Below are 16557 nucleotides of genomic sequence, written 5' to 3' on the forward strand. Positions count from 1 at the left end.
CTAATTCTCTCTGCACATGTTACATCTGCCCACCTGCAGTGCACATGGTTTTGTCCATCTAAGAAGGATTTTGTCAGAAAGAATGAACCAAAATAAGGCCCTAAGAGAGAAGTCCAGGAACAGAGCAATGTGTCCCTACTGGAGAGGGTCATGTTGGGAAGTATGCTGTCTGCACTCATACACCTGTACACCTGTCTGCACTCATACACCTGTACACCTGTCTGCACTCATTGCAATCATCATTGACTCCTCCCTCTCTTTCACCCCCCACATTCGTGCTCTCTCACAGTCTTGCCGCTTTCACCTCTGCAACATCTCACGCATCAGACCATTCCTCTCCACTGACGCGACCAATCCCATCTCCCACCTTGACTACTGCAACATCCTTCTCTCTGGGCTACCTCTCACCCGCCTTGCACCTCTCCAATCCATTCTTAACGCGGCTGCTAGGCTCATCTTCCTCTCCCGCCGCTCTACCTCCACCTCCCCCCTCTGTCTATCTCTTCACTGGCTCCCCATTCCTTTCCGAGTTCTCTTTAAACTCCTCACCACCACCTACAAGGCTCTCTCCTCCTCCACCGCTCCTTACCTCTCTTCACTGATCTCTATCCACACTCCCTCCCGTCCTCTTCGCTCCATCGCTGACCGCCGACTGACTTCTCACCTAATCACCTCCTCCCACTCTTGTGTCCAAGACTTCTCTCGCGCTGCCCCCCTGCACTGGAACAACTTCCCGCCACCCATCATGCTTTCTGATTCCTTAACCTCCTTCAAGCGCTCCCTCAAAACCCACTTTTTTCGACTAGCTTATCCCTCCTCCTAACCTCTTTTGCTCCTCCTATCCTGCCTTCGTTCCCATCCGTTCCTACTTATCCTATTGTTTTTCGTTCGTCCACCCACCTCCTTTTAGTATGGTAACTCTTATGAGTAGGGTTCTCCCTACCTCTTTACCTCACCTGTGCTCCTGCCCTGTTCTTCCCTTCCTCTACTTCATCTTCAGTCTCCTCGACAATTTTGACACCTACAGTACTTCTGAACTGATGCTGATTTTAGTTCTACCAGCTATACCCCTATTTATACTGTATTTTTCAACACACCCTGTACGTTACCTTGTAATTTGTTTTTTGTTTGCTATGTACGGCGCTGGGGACACTTTGTGGCGCCTTATAAATAAACAAACTACTACTACTACTCGTACACCTGTCTGCACTCATACACCTGTACACCTGTCTGCACTCATACACCTGTACACCTGTCTGCACTCATATACCGGTACATCTGTCTGCACTCATACACCTGTACAGCCATACTCCTGTCTGCACTCATACACCTGTACACACTCATACACCTGTACACCCATACTCCTGTCTGCACTCATACACCTGTACACACTCATACACCTTTACACCCTCATACACCTACACACCTGTCTGCACTCGTACTCCTACACCTGTACACCCATACTCCTGTCTGCACACATACACCTGTACACACTCATACACCTATACACCCATACTCCTGTCTGCACTCATACACCTGTACACACTCATACACCTGTACACCCATACTCCTGTCTGCACTCATACACCTGTACACACTCATACACCTGTACACCCTCATACACCTACACACCTGTCTGCACTCGTACTCCTACACCTGTACACCCATACTCCTGTCTGCACACATACACCTGTACACACTCATACACCTATACACCCATACTCCTGTCTGCACTCATACACCTGTACACACTCATACACCTGTACACCCATACTCCTGTCTGCACTCATACACCTGTACACACTCATACACCTGTACACCCTCATACACCTACACACCTGTCTGCACTCGTACTCCTACACCTGTACACCTGTTGACACTCATATACCTGTACACATTCATACACCGGAACACCTGTCTGCACTCATATACCTGTACACACTCATACACCTACACCTGTACACCTGTCTGAACTCATACACCTATACACCTGTCTGCACTCATATGCTGGTAAATCTATCTGCATTCATATACCGGTACATCTGTCTGCACTCATACACCTGTACACACTCATACACCTGTACACACTCATACACCTGTACATCTATCTGCACTCATATACCGGTACATCTATCTGCACTCATACACCTGTACATCTGTCTGCACACATACACCTGTACATACTCATTCACCTGTACACCCATACTCCTGTCTGTACTCATACACCTGTACACCTGTCTGCACTCATACACCTGTACACACTCATACACCTGTACACCTGTCTGCACTCATACACCTGTACACACTCATACACCTGTACACACTCATACACCTGTACATCTATCTGCACTCATATACCGGTACATCTATCTGCACTCATATACCGGTACATCTATCTGCACTCATACACCTGTACATCTGTCTGCACACATACACCTGTACACACTCATACACCTACACACCTGTCTGCACTCGTACTCCTACACCTGTACACCCATACTCCTGTCTGCACACATACACCTGTACACACTCATACACCTATACACCCATACTCCTGTCTGCACTCATACACCTGTACACACTCATACACCTGTACACCCATACTCCTGTCTGCACTCATACACCTGTACACACTCATACACCTGTACACCCTCATACACCTACACACCTGTCTGCACTCGTACTCCTACACCTGTACACCTGTTGACACTCATATACCTGTACACATTCATACACCGGAACACCTGTCTGCACTCATATACCTGTACACACTCATACACCTACACCTGTACACCTGTCTGAACTCATACACCTATACACCTGTCTGCACTCATATGCTGGTAAATCTATCTGCATTCATATACCGGTACATCTGTCTGCACTCATACACCTGTACACACTCATACACCTGTACACACTCATACACCTGTACATCTATCTGCACTCATACACCTGTACATCTATCTGCACTCATATACCGGTACATCTATCTGCACTCATACACCTGTACATCTGTCTGCACACATACACCTGTACATACTCATTCACCTGTACACCCATACTCCTGTCTGTACTCATACACCTGTACACCTGTCTGCACTCATACACCTGTACACACTCATACACCTGTACACCTGTCTGCACTCATACACCTGTACACACTCATACACCTGTACATCTATCTGCACTCATATACCGGTACATCTATCTGCACTCATATACCGGTACATCTATCTGCACTCATACACCTGTACATCTGTCTGCACACATACACCTGTACACACTCATACACCTGTACACCCTCATACACCTACACACCTGTCTGCACTCGTACTCCTACACCTGTACACCCATACTCCTGTCTGCACACATACACCTGTACACACTCATACACCTATACACCCATACTCCTGTCTGCACTCATACACCTGTACACACTCATACACCTGTACACCCATACTCCTGTCTGCACTCATACACCTGTACACACTCATACACCTGTACACCCTCATACACCTACACACCTGTCTGCACTCGTACTCCTACACCTGTACACCTGTTGACACTCATATACCTGTACACATTCATACACCGGAACACCTGTCTGCACTCATATACCTGTACACACTCATACACCTACACCTGTACACCTGTCTGAACTCATACACCTGCACTCATATGCTGGTAAATCTATCTGCATTCATATACCGGTACATCTGTCTGCACTCATACACCTGTACATACTCATACACCTGTACACACTCATACACCTGTACATCTATCTGCACTCATACACCTGTACATCTATCTGCACTCATACACCTGTACATCTATATGCACTCATATACCTGTACATCTGTCTGCACACATACACCTGTACATACTCATTCACCTGTACACCCATACTCCTGTCTGTACTCATACACCTGTACACCTGTCTGCACTCATACACCTGTACACACTCATACACCTGTACACCTGTCTGCACTCATATACCTGTACTCACTCATACACCTGTACACCTTTTGAACAAAGAGAAAGAAAATAAATCAGTTTAAATGGGACGCACTCCTCACCCACGGTGTCTGTTTTAGACTTTTTATAAAAACATACCTAAAAATAGGTGTATATTTTATTACCTGACCGGTCATCATTTATATTCCAGGTTCTCAATTGTATTAATTGTATGCAACCTTTATGTATATATTCCCTTTACAAGGGATAATAAGTAGCGAAATTATTAAAAACAAGGTAAAGATATAGAAAGAAAAAGGTTTAATAAAGATTTAAAAATGTCTCTGTGATCTGTTTATTGCTGTATTAAACTTGCTTGATTTATTGCAAATGTGTCCAAATCTGTGTTTACTTTATAATAAAGTGAATTTCAAAGTCTGCTGTGTTTCGTGTTTTGATTTTATTTTCTATCAAATCCTCCTTTGACCTATATGTCATGAAAATGTAACATTCATTGGAGTTGTTGATTGATACAATTAATATGTAAATCGTCTTATTTCTACACAAGTTTTGGTGTATTTATTTTGTCTCAAGGTGTGTATTTATATTTTCACCCAAACATGTAGGATATCAATTCTCTGAATGCCTACTATCCTGAAGTACAGTAGTGCGTCCTGAACATCGTGTGAAAGGGGTGCTTGCCGTTCAGCCTGGCACTCCCTTCTATTTAATGTTTAGGATCAGGGAGGATTCCCATGGGGGTGCGCACAATGTGTGAAGGTCACGGCTGTCCGTGCATATAAATGGGGATGTCAATTCGATAGTACACGGCTGTAATTCTAATCAGGGATGTAAATGTGTACAAAAACTGTATCTAAATACATATATATCAATCCATAAATGAGTTATATTCTCAAGGGTATTTCACGTATTAGTATTAGATACTTTTAATTGTTTTTGCAAAAAGTGTGACTTCCCTGTATACACACAAGGAGATCACAGGATTGGATCGCAGTTGTGTGTCATAGATTTGTGCAGATCCTATTAATACTGGCATCCGCTTTGTGTGCTCACGTCACTAACAATTCCCCACTGCCTGACTAATAAAGTGTCAATATCTGTGAGCGCGGCTTAATGTAATAAAACATCCGCGACTCTCAGTATTCTGGTACCTCACGGCTACTGCTCAGAAGGTGTGGAGGCATCGTGTTGTATTTAATTGCCACCATTCTCAATCTCATCCTGTGCATCACCCTATATGTAGGCAGTGGGAAATAAACATTGCTTAAAACACGTCCAATTTAGGAACCAATCTCTGGATTGCCCCATGTGTACGCAAAATGCGATGAGATTAGTAACATCTATAAGTGAATCAGACTGATTAATGTGCATATGTGAGGGGAACAAATCACAAAGCGGATGCCAGTATTAATAGGATCTGCACAAATCTATGACACACAACTGCGATCCAATCCTGTGATCTCCTTGTGTGTATACAGGGAAGTCACACTTTTTGCAAAAACAATTAAAAGTATCTAATACTAATACGTGAAAAACCCTTGAGAATATAACTCATTTATGGATTGATATATATGTATTTAGATACAGTTTTTGTACACATTTACATCCCTGATTAGAATCACAGCCGTGTACTATCGAATTGACATCCCCATTTATATGCACGGACAGCCGTGACCTTCACACATTGTGCGCACCCCCATGGGAATCCTCCCTGATCCTAAACATTAAATAGAAGGGAGTGCCAGGCTGAACGGCAAGCACCCCTTTCACACAATGTTCAGGACGCACTACTGTACTTCAGGATAGTAGGCATTCAGAGAATTGATATCCTACATGTTTGGGTGAAAATATAAATACACACCTTGAGACAAAATAAATACACCAAAACTTGTGTAGAAATAAGACGATTTACATATTAATTGTGGGATGCGGTTAATTTCCCGGCGGTCGGGATCCCGGCGGTCGGAATCCCGACACTGGAATCCCGACCGCCGAAATCCCGAAACTTTCTCCCTCCGTGGGTGTCCACGACACCCATAGAGGGAGAATAAAATAGCGTGCCGAGCGTAGCGAGGCACCGGGCCCGCTGCGTGGCGAGCGCAGCGAGCCCGCAAGGGGGGGCGATCCATGTCCCCCCCTTGTCGGGATTTCGGCGGTCGGGATTCCAGTGTCGGGATTCCGACCGCCGGGATCCCGACCGCCGGGAAATCATATCGGATCCATTAATTGTATCAATCAACAACTCCAATAAATGTTACATTTTCATGACATAAAAGGTCAAAGGAGGATTTGATAGAAAATAAAATCAAAACACGAAACACAGCAGACTTTGAAATTCACTTTATTATAAAGTAAACACAGATTTGGACACATTTGCAATAAATCAAGCAAGTTTAATACAGCAATAAACAGATCACAGAGACATTTTTAAATCTTTATTAAACCTTTTTCTTTCTATATCTTTACCTTGTTTTAAATAATTATGCTACTTCTTATCCCTTGTAAAGGGAATATATACATAAAGGTTGCATACAATTAATACAATTGAGAACCTGGAATATAAATGATGACCGGTCAGGTCAATGTGTAAATATACACTAATAAAATATACACCTATTTTTAGGTATGTTTTTATAAAAAGTCTAAAACAGACACCGTGGGTGAGGAGTGCGTCCCATTTAAACTGATTTCTTTTCTTTCTCTTTGTTCAAAGTGCGTAAACATTAAGTCAGGGGGCTGCACCCTAGCAGGCCAGGAATTATATTTGGATAAAACTCCTGGCAGGCGGGCATCTTAACCACCCACAAAATAACAAAAATTATGGTACTTATGTAGTATCTGGGCTGCCGATTTCTAAATCGGGTCGGATCGGGAGATCGCATCGCATCGCATGCGACCATGCGATTCGATGCGATGCGATGCGATGCGATGACCCGATTTTTCCATAGGAATCAATGTTAAAATGGACTGAGTCCATTTTAACATGGAATTCAATGGGAAAAATGGGTCCTTTTCATACCCCTACTATCCAAGTGGGCATGGAGTTGGATATAAACCTGTGGCGAGCGTAGCGAGCCACCGAGCCCGAAGCGTGGCGAGCGAAGCGAGCCCCGCGAGGGGACGAATACCGTCCCCTCGCGGGGCTCGCTTCGCTCGCCACGCTTCGGGCTCGGTGGCTCGCTACGCTCGCCACAGGTTTATATCCAACTCCATGCCCACTTGGATAGTAGGGGTATGAAAAGGACCCATTTTTCCATAGGAATCATTTTAACATTGATTCCTATGGAAAAATCGGGTCATCGCATCCGATATCGGATGCGATGCGATGCGATGCGATGCGATATCGCATCGCATCGCATCTGATTGTATGCCTTAACTTAAGGCATACAATCAAAAAATCGGCAGCCCAGATACTACATAAGTACCAAAATTATTACTATTAAATTTATGGTGCGGGTCTTCCAATCCCTTTCACACCTGTACACCTGTCTGCACCCATACACCTGTACACCTGTCTGCACTCATATACCTGTACACACTCATACACCTGTACACTTGTCTGCACCTGTACACCTGTCTGCACTCATATACCTGTACACACTCATACACCTGTACACTTGTCTGCACCCATACACCTGTCTGCACTCATACACCTGTACACACTTATACACCTGTACACTTGTCTGCACCCATACACCTGTACACCTGTCTGCACTCATACACCTGTACACCCATACACCTGTACACCTGTCTGCACCCATACACCTGTACACCTGTCTGCACTCATATACCTGTACACACTCATACACCTGTACACTTGTCTGCACCCATACACCTGTCTGCACTCATACACCTGTACACACTTATACACCTGTACACTTGTCTGCACCCATACACCTGTACACCTGTCTGCACTCATACACCTGTACACACTCATACACCTGTACACTTGTCTGCACCCATACACCTGTACACCTGTCTGCACTCATACACCTGTACACCCATACACCTGTACACCTGTTGGCACTCATATACCTGTACACATTCATACACCTGTACACCTGTCTGAACCCATACACCTGTACACCTGTTGGCACTCATATACCTGTACACATTCATACACCTGGCTGTACACCTGTCTGAACTCATACACTGATGGTTCCGACCCAATCAGAATAAGGGCCATAGTCCTGTCTACACTCATTTAATTCACAAAAGCTCTGCCATGCCAGTGGATTTGTGTATGTTGTCAGACAAGCAGATTATTGCTGAGATTAGGCAAATCATTCAGTCCTATTTTGACCTTTTATCTTAATGACAAGATTTGATTTATGCATTATATAACAAGCTGATCACTTAGCATGCAGGGCTTGTAGAGGCTGGGATACAAGCAGTGGCTCATTAGTTCAGGAGGCGGCGGGTACATTTGGAGAATATTAGGGTTCAATAACAGAGCCTCCAGCCTCTACCACTCAGTAATCCCAGCTCAGTCGCTGCTGCGGGGTTATGTGACTGGAAAATAGAGTGTCTATATAACATCAATTAATTAATGCTACTGCAATACAGAAAGACGTGGGAAGTGTGTGAGAGTCGGTAATACGTAATGATGTATTCCGTTTTTCATCTCACTGGTGCGTAATGTGCGTGTCACGGATACGACCGAACAGCAAGAAGTATTACTGGTACTAGTTGGGTCTCCCATATCCAAAATATTCACAAATCCAAAATGACTTGAGCACGACTGGGATAGTGATGGCCAAATTCACTAATCTGTCCGATTGTTGGGGTTGGAGCTTGTGCACACCCGTGGAGCGAACGCCTTTGGCGAGTTTCATGCTCTCCAGGGGGGGTTTACTTCAGGTTGGGCGTGCAGGGCGCGCCCAAAAATACCCCGTTATCGGGGTTTTTCACCACATTTTGGGATGCTCTACGCATCCCCCACCAGGTTACTGCGGCGGGGGGCATCGCCAGAAAAATTTGGCGATGCCCCATAGAAGCCTATGGGCTTCTAACGCGACCCCCTCGCCGCCCCGCACCGACCCCCCCCCCTAACCTGTGACCTCCTCCTGCCTGCACTATGATCCTCTTCCGGGTGCAGGGAGGAGGAGAGCCAGCGCCCCCGCCGCAGCAGCACAGTGCCGGGTAAGGGAGGGAGGGGGGAGCCACCGGGTCCTGATGGAACCCGCTGACTCAACGCAAAGGACAGCTCTTAACGCAAGAGCTGTCCTTTGCCATAATTATCGCATATGTTTCAACATATGCGATAATTATGTATTCGGTAGCCGGCGATAGGGGGCGGTAAGGGGGCGCGGATGTTAGAGCATCCCACCCATTATATGCAAGTGCAAGTGGGAGACGGCCACAGACATCGCTTATGGTGGGCTTTACACGTAGCCCCATTAGGGCATTCTTATTATTGCGGCTATCGATAATTGATAGGTACGTCACTTAAGCTGGAAACACACTATACCATATCGGTAACAGACGATATTGGAAATTATATCGCCGAAATTCGCGGGCAAGCGATCTAGTTCATACAAACTGAATGATAATGCTAACAATATCGTTCAGTGACGTCCCCCGGCCCCCACTGTACATGCAGTCGCCGAGTATAAAGTCAAAATTTCACTGCATGTTCAGAGGATGGGGAACATTGTTAACACCCACAGGGTTAAGCGGTGCCGTAACTAGACATTTTGACGCGGTGTGCAAGAAAAGTGAATTAGTGCCCCCCAACCCATAGTGAAGGTGGGCGCCTAAGGTGTGCTGCAAAAATGTAGGGGCCTGGTCACATAATAGTACCAATAATGCCCACAGGAGTAGTGCCCCTTCAATCAGATACTTAATCCCACACATCAGACCTTATCCTGGTCCACAAGCAAAACTGCGAAATTAGCTTCTTTGCGTGTGGATTAAATGCCGCCGCAATGCCGCAACGCCGCTCCCCTCGTACTGCGAGTGCCCTACACTGAAGTCAGCTGTCTGCCCCAGCACCATCGGAAAAATTACCATGGGAACGCCCATAAAACACTGGGCGTTCCCATGGCGCAGCCCGCCCACGCCCCCGCCCGCACTGCTAGGTGTGAACGGGGCGGCGAACAGGCAGGCCACGCCCGCTCGCACTGCGCATGCGCAAGCGCTAAACATCACTTCCCCCGTGTGTAACAGTAACAGCACAGCTCTTCCCCTCGGTGTCCTAGACTCGGCGCTCGGCTCAGCAGGCGGCACTGTGACTGAGAACCCGGCGGCTGGGGAGCAGCACAGTGCGGCACGGAGGGGACACGCTGTCACTGTCTTTGGCCGAGAGACTAGGGGCCTTATTCCGGTCACCACACCATGATTTCGCACAGGGGAGCGATAGTGTGCGTCTGTGAGCGGGACGTTCACACCTAGCAGTGCGGGTGGGGGACGTGTAGTGGCGACGATGGGCTGAGCCCATGGGATCTCACAGCATTTCATGCAAACGCTGGGCGTTATAATGCAAATGGCGCAGTGACGCCAAGGCTGCGATTGGATATTTATGCAAAACATCCATTCGCAACCATGCGGGGAAACTCACCGAGCAAGAGGGGGGGGGAAGGCGGCCGTGCAAGTGGTGGGCGGCGTTTCATCTACACGGAACAATGCGAATTTCCGTCTAAGTGTGCCGCGCTATTCCGCAATGATCGCTATTATATTCTCAAACCATGCCGTAGTGGATGGTAGGGCATGAAATACCGCTTGTCGGCACATGTCGGCTGAAAATAACATGAAAAACTAATTTCAATCTTCTGACCTGTCGCCCTATTTCAGTGTCGACCTAAGTACTGTCTACCTTCAGTGGTCGACATAATGCATGTTGACTTTAATATGGTCGATCAGATGACCGTATCCTGTGAACACAAACGCCTCTATGCTGCGTGCGGTCACGCGTGTATCGGATCTACTTGTACGTACACTGGCCCTTATTCTGGTTCACTCGCAAAGGCAAATTCCTTATCAAATGGACAAAACCATGTGCACTGCATGTGCAGAGATAATTAGATTTGGTTGAGTTATTTTGTTTCTGTGCAGGGTAAATACTGGCTGCTTTATTTTTACACTGCAATATAGATCTCACTTTGAAGTAAAACCCCACCCAAATCTAACTCTCTCTGCACACGTTACATCTGCTCCCCCTCCCTGCAGTGCACATGGTTTGTCCATTTGAGAAGGAATTTGAACCAGAATAAGGGCCACTGTGTAGACACACAGCAGCACATCTCAATAGCATCATCTATTACACATCAGTAGTATTGGTGCTGTAATGGTTCATTTGTTACCACGCTGCATTTACCTGAAATCCCCAGGTCACATACTGCTAAATTCAGTGTCATTATCTCTGCCGGACGGAGCTTCTTCTTCCTCTTACAGGCCATATATAAGACATAGCCGTTCCCAACGGTGGAGAAAATACCTAAGGGGGAAAAAATCAATAATATGATCAATAACATCACTGTACACAATTCTGGTACGGCAGGCTAGCTTTGTTATTATGTTTCCCAGTTATTTATATAGCGCACACAGAGGCCCTTATTCAGATCTGACCGCAGTACAGATTTGTTCTTAAAATGGGCAAAACCATGTGCACTGCAGGTGGGGCAGATGTAACATGTGGAGAGAGAAATACATTTAGGTGAGTTATTATGTTTCTGTGCAGGGTAAATACTGGCTGCTTTATTCTTACACTGCAATTTAGATTTCAGTTTCCCCATTTAAATGTAACTCTCTCTGCACATGTTACATCTGCCCCACCTGCAGTGCACATGGTTTTGCCCATTTTGAGAACAAATTTGTACTACGATCAGATCTGAATAAGGGCCATATTCCGCAGCGCTGTACAGAGAATATTTGAACATTACCATCAGTCCTTGCCCCGGTGGAGCTTACAATCTATCTATATTCCCAACCACATGTACACGCGCACACACACAGACATTCTAGGGTTAATTTTGTTGGGGGCCAATTAGCCTACCACAATATTTTGGGATTGTGGAAGGTAACTGGAGTACCCGGAGGAAACCCACGCAACCACGGGGATAATATACAAACTGCACAGTTAGGGCCATGGTGGGAATCAAAACCATGACCTCAGTGCTGTGACATAATGCTAACCACTACACCATCCGTGACATGTAATAACAAAAAACGGGATGCAGTCAAAATCCCGACGGTCAAAATCCTGAATGGGTCATAATACCGACAAGGACAAAATCCCGACATTTGAAATCCCGACAAGGACAAAATCCCGACATTTAAAATCCCGACAAGGACAAAATCCCGACATATAGAATGTACAGGTGAAACAGTCGACATGACTTTCCGTCGACAGGTCGCAAGGTCAACATGGTTTTTTCACTGTTTTTTGACCCGACATGTGCTGACAGGTGGTATTTCATGCCCTACCATCCACTAGGGCGTGGTGGGAGAATAAAATAGTGTGCCAAGCGCAGTGAGACACCGTGCCCGAAGCATTGCGAGCGGCTGCGGTTCACCTCCAACTGTGTCCATGTCGACTATGTCGACATTTGGGTAAAAAAAACAGTGAAAAAAACCCTTGTCGACCTCGCGACCTGTCAACGGAAAGTTATGTCGACTGTTTCACCTGTATATTCTATATGTCGGTATTTTGACCCTGTCTGGATTTTAAATGTCGGGATTTTGTCCTTGTCGGGATTTTAAATGTCAGGATTTTGTCCTTGTCGGTATTATGACCCAATCGGGATTTTGACCCTGTCGGGATTTTAACCGCCGGGATTTCATACCGAATCCACAAAAAACAGCTATAGATGCATGATGATTTAAATTATTTTATATAAGCTGTAACAGTTCAAATACATACCTCCCCACTTTGAAATCACGTGGGGGAGGGGGTGTGGCCTACAAATTGAATCACTCCCACGAGGCCTCATCCCCATTTTGCTGCTGTGGGGGGTCTATGACCAGCGGCTCTGAGAGTTGCTGACCATGGCCCCAGCCCCTCTGCCTGCGGCAAAAGACACTGAGCAGAGCAGCGGGTGACAGGGGGGAACTTCCAACTGCAGCAGTGGCAAAACTATTCATGGCCTCACGTGAGTGGTGTGATTTGAAGGCCGCGCCCCGCAATTGCAGACCCTTTTCTTCATGCAGTAAATTACCTGCTAATGGGTCTAATTCAGCATGGATTGCTAATTACAGAAAAAGTCGCTGCCCGGACAGAAAGAATAAACATTCCTTGTAAAGTGCAAATAGAAATCTGAACCATCAAATAGCTTCCACAAGTCTGCTAAAGTACCAGGCTGGAAGTGGTCATCGCTGACATCAGAGACCCATCTATAAAAAAGTTTGGGTACTTCTGCATTTTCAAAAAAACACCCAGAAATTGCCATGTTTTCTCCCCTAAACGTCGGCTTCCAGGGAATCAAACTGCAGCTACACTGCGACTTCTGTGCGTACGGATATTTATATGCTCATTGCCGCCATACAGTACGTGCCCAATGGGAACACTGCAAACACACGCGGTTGTTCGATGATGGAATGGATGGTAAATCCTTGGTTTACTGATCGATGCTGAATTTAACCCATAGAATCCAGGAGATGTTCCCGGGGCTATCTATTGGTTAACATTTTCGTTAAGTGAAGCCTGCAGGCTGATCACAAGTTGCTCTAATTGAACAGCACGAGCACTGTGGGAGAAATTTAATAGAGTCAGACTTTGGGGGTTATTCTGATTCACTCGGAAAGGCACAATCACTCTCTAATGGACAAATCCATATGTGCTGCAGGTGGGGCTGATGTAACATGTGCAGAGAGAGTTAGATTTGGGTGGGGGTTGTACTTTAAACTGATATCTATATCGCAGTGTAAAAATAAAGCAGCCAGTATTTACCCTGCACAGAAACAATAAAACACCCAAATCTAACTTTCTCTGCACATGTTACATCTGCCCCACCTGCAGTGCTTATGGTTTTGTCCATTAGAGAGTGATTGTGCCTTTCCGAGGGAATCAGAATGACCCCCTTTGTGTGAGTTGCCCCCTATTTTTAAAGCGGCAATCATTTACACAGAAAAAAAACCATGTTGGTTTCGCACAAAGCTATTAAATTTCGCCCCGTACATCTTTCAGAGAGGTTTAAATAGATTTTGTTTGTAATTCACTATAAATTGCTGAAGCAATCCATTTGTCCATATACGAGTATACAGAAAAAACTGCCAGCGGCCGTTACAAGCAGAACCAACCAATCGCCTGTAAACATTTATCCACTTATACAAAGTGAGTTAGCTTTTCATTAGAAAACAGATATCAGCTGTAGGGCTACAATAATACTGTACATTCAAGACGTTTGATAGAATTAGCCCCAATTACAGCCATAAATAGTCTTATTATACTAACACACTGGGTAGTATTCAATGCCGCGGCGAGCAGTTTAAACAGTGAGGATCGAAGAAAACCAGCGATCCTCGCTGTTTAACCCCCTAGCCGGCCGCTCGCCCTATTCAACGTTCTGGGGTAATCCCCAAACAGCGAGACACGCGGTTAATGCAGCGAACCCACTGTATTTAGCCGCGAGTCTCGCTGCTTCTGCAGCCGCATACGCTGATTCCCCCTCGCTCAAAAAACGGAGAGAGGGGGAATTGGCGTTTGAGGGGGGGTGCATGAATACTGACAGGGCGAGTGGTGACAGCGAGCAGGAAGCCCTGCTCGCTGTCGCCGCTCGCCCATGGCATTGAATAGACCCCACTGTTTACAGCTACAAAGAAGTACAAACTACAGCAACTACATACCTCCCAAACTTTGAGTTCTGTAAATAGGGACTTCTGCACGTGGCACAGACGCACACCTGAAATTTGGGGCTGTGCTTTACCAATCAGCAGACGTGGCCTCTTGGGGCATGGCCAGCAGCCACTCACCCCTTTTTTGGGAATAGAAGTTGCAGAAGGCATAGGAGAGACTCACAAATGCCCCACCTTCCTCTCCCGCTGGACACTGCCAGCCCCGGGATGGACCCCCCCCCCCCTCCAAAAAAAAACCGGACAGTTGACAACTATATTGCTCTAACAGACATATTTGCATGAGAGTTTTAAACACTACTAACATGGGGGGGGGGGGGGTGCTATGGGTAGAACTGGCTCTGACAGAGGGTAGTGCCCGGGAAGCAGCCCGCCAGCAACCCCCATTCACTGCAGCTGTCCTCCCCCACCACACAGTGGCGGGCTGCAGATCCTCCACAGCCCGTTGCACATAGACAGTCCCCCAGTCCGGCCAATCCTCCTGCTGCCCGCTGCCCGGGGACATACACGGGCAGTACCCACTGGTAACAAGCAAAAAATCACTGGCAATGAATAAACCCCTGGAAATGAGCATGGAAACCTTGACAACAACCATTTAGGTCAGGCATGTCCAAACTGTGGCCCTCCAGCTGTTGTGAAACTACACATCCCAGCATGCCTTGCCATAGTTTTAGCATTCCCTAATAGCAATGCTGTGGCAAGGCATTATGGGACTTGCAGTTTAACAACAGCTGGAGGGCCACACTTTGGACATGCCTGATTAAGGTGAAACAATTATAGTAGATGAATGAGGGGGGGGGACTGCAGATTTTATTTTGGCAGGGGGGTGCAAAATTTCTAGCCATGTGACTGGGTGGACTGTGGTGTCAGTGCCGGCATCGATCCAGTTTCTGTAACAGATTTGTGGACGGCTCAGACTCACATTGGCACAGACTGCAAAAATGATCCGATGTTGAGTAAATCGCGTATGGACGTGCGACAGAGGGTAGCAATGTTTTTACAATTAATTTGCAGACTTGCACAGGGCGTGTCTTATTTCTGCCTAGGCGGTGGCGAACCACTCGCAGCAGTCATCTACAACTTCGCAGATCAGCAACCAGGACTGAATCAGGCCCCTAAATACGGACAATGCAAATAAGAAACAGGAGTAGAATCAACGCTTACAAAATAATCTGGTATTTCACGCAAGCGCTTTAACTTTTCCCTTGCCAATCGTCTGATCCAGAAAGGGTTAACCCTCCCCAAAGGGGAGGGGTCTGTTGATGGTGCTTACATAAGCATATAGTAGTTTAGTCACACTTCCCAACTTTGGTTGCTGTGGAATAGAGATCTGCATCCAATTCCAAAAAAAGGGGTGGGACCTCAGATTGGTGGGTGTGGCATCACCGAGGGGTGTGGCCTCGCAGGAAAAAGCAAGCTGTATGCATTGCTGTATCAGCTCATCTCTGACTGACAGAATACTGGAGACAATCTATCAGTCAATGTGATATATTGTAGATAATGTATCATAGATGGGAAATGTTACGTTATAAGCTGAACAAGTCCTAACTGCCTCCCTCCTCTCTGTGATGTCAACGTGATGTACACTACAATCGTTTTATATATTTCTTAGGATTGATTGTGTTGATTAAAGTTCCTGCTTGTACTAATTAACCGACGCTTAGTTTCCCATTATAAGCCTATAAATAACACTGCATCACCTAAGTAATCCCACAGTACATAGCGGGCGCTGCCGTATGGTTAATGTCCCTCTAATGGGAATATAATACGCCAAATGCAGGGGGAAAACAGGAG

General features: G+C 46.2%; 1 protein-coding gene across 5 annotated transcripts in view; it reads right to left on the reverse strand.

Moving 5' to 3' along the window:
* OPN5 (opsin 5) overlaps nucleotides 1–16557 on the reverse strand; it is an 87244-nt gene that overhangs the window by 16820 nt on the left and 53867 nt on the right. For all 5 annotated transcript variants that reach the window (XM_083178656.1, XM_083178659.1, XM_083178657.1 and 2 more), the window contains one exon: nucleotides 11291–11410. In XM_083178656.1, coding sequence (XP_083034782.1) covers nucleotides 11291–11410 — 120 coding nt within the window. The remainder of the gene's footprint in view (nucleotides 1–11290; nucleotides 11411–16557) is intronic.

The sequence above is a fragment of the Crinia signifera genome, chromosome 3 (genome assembly GCF_055691185.1).
Source record: "Crinia signifera chromosome 3, ASM5569118v1, whole genome shotgun sequence".
In the NCBI taxonomy this organism is placed as follows: Eukaryota; Metazoa; Chordata; class Amphibia; order Anura; family Myobatrachidae; genus Crinia; species Crinia signifera.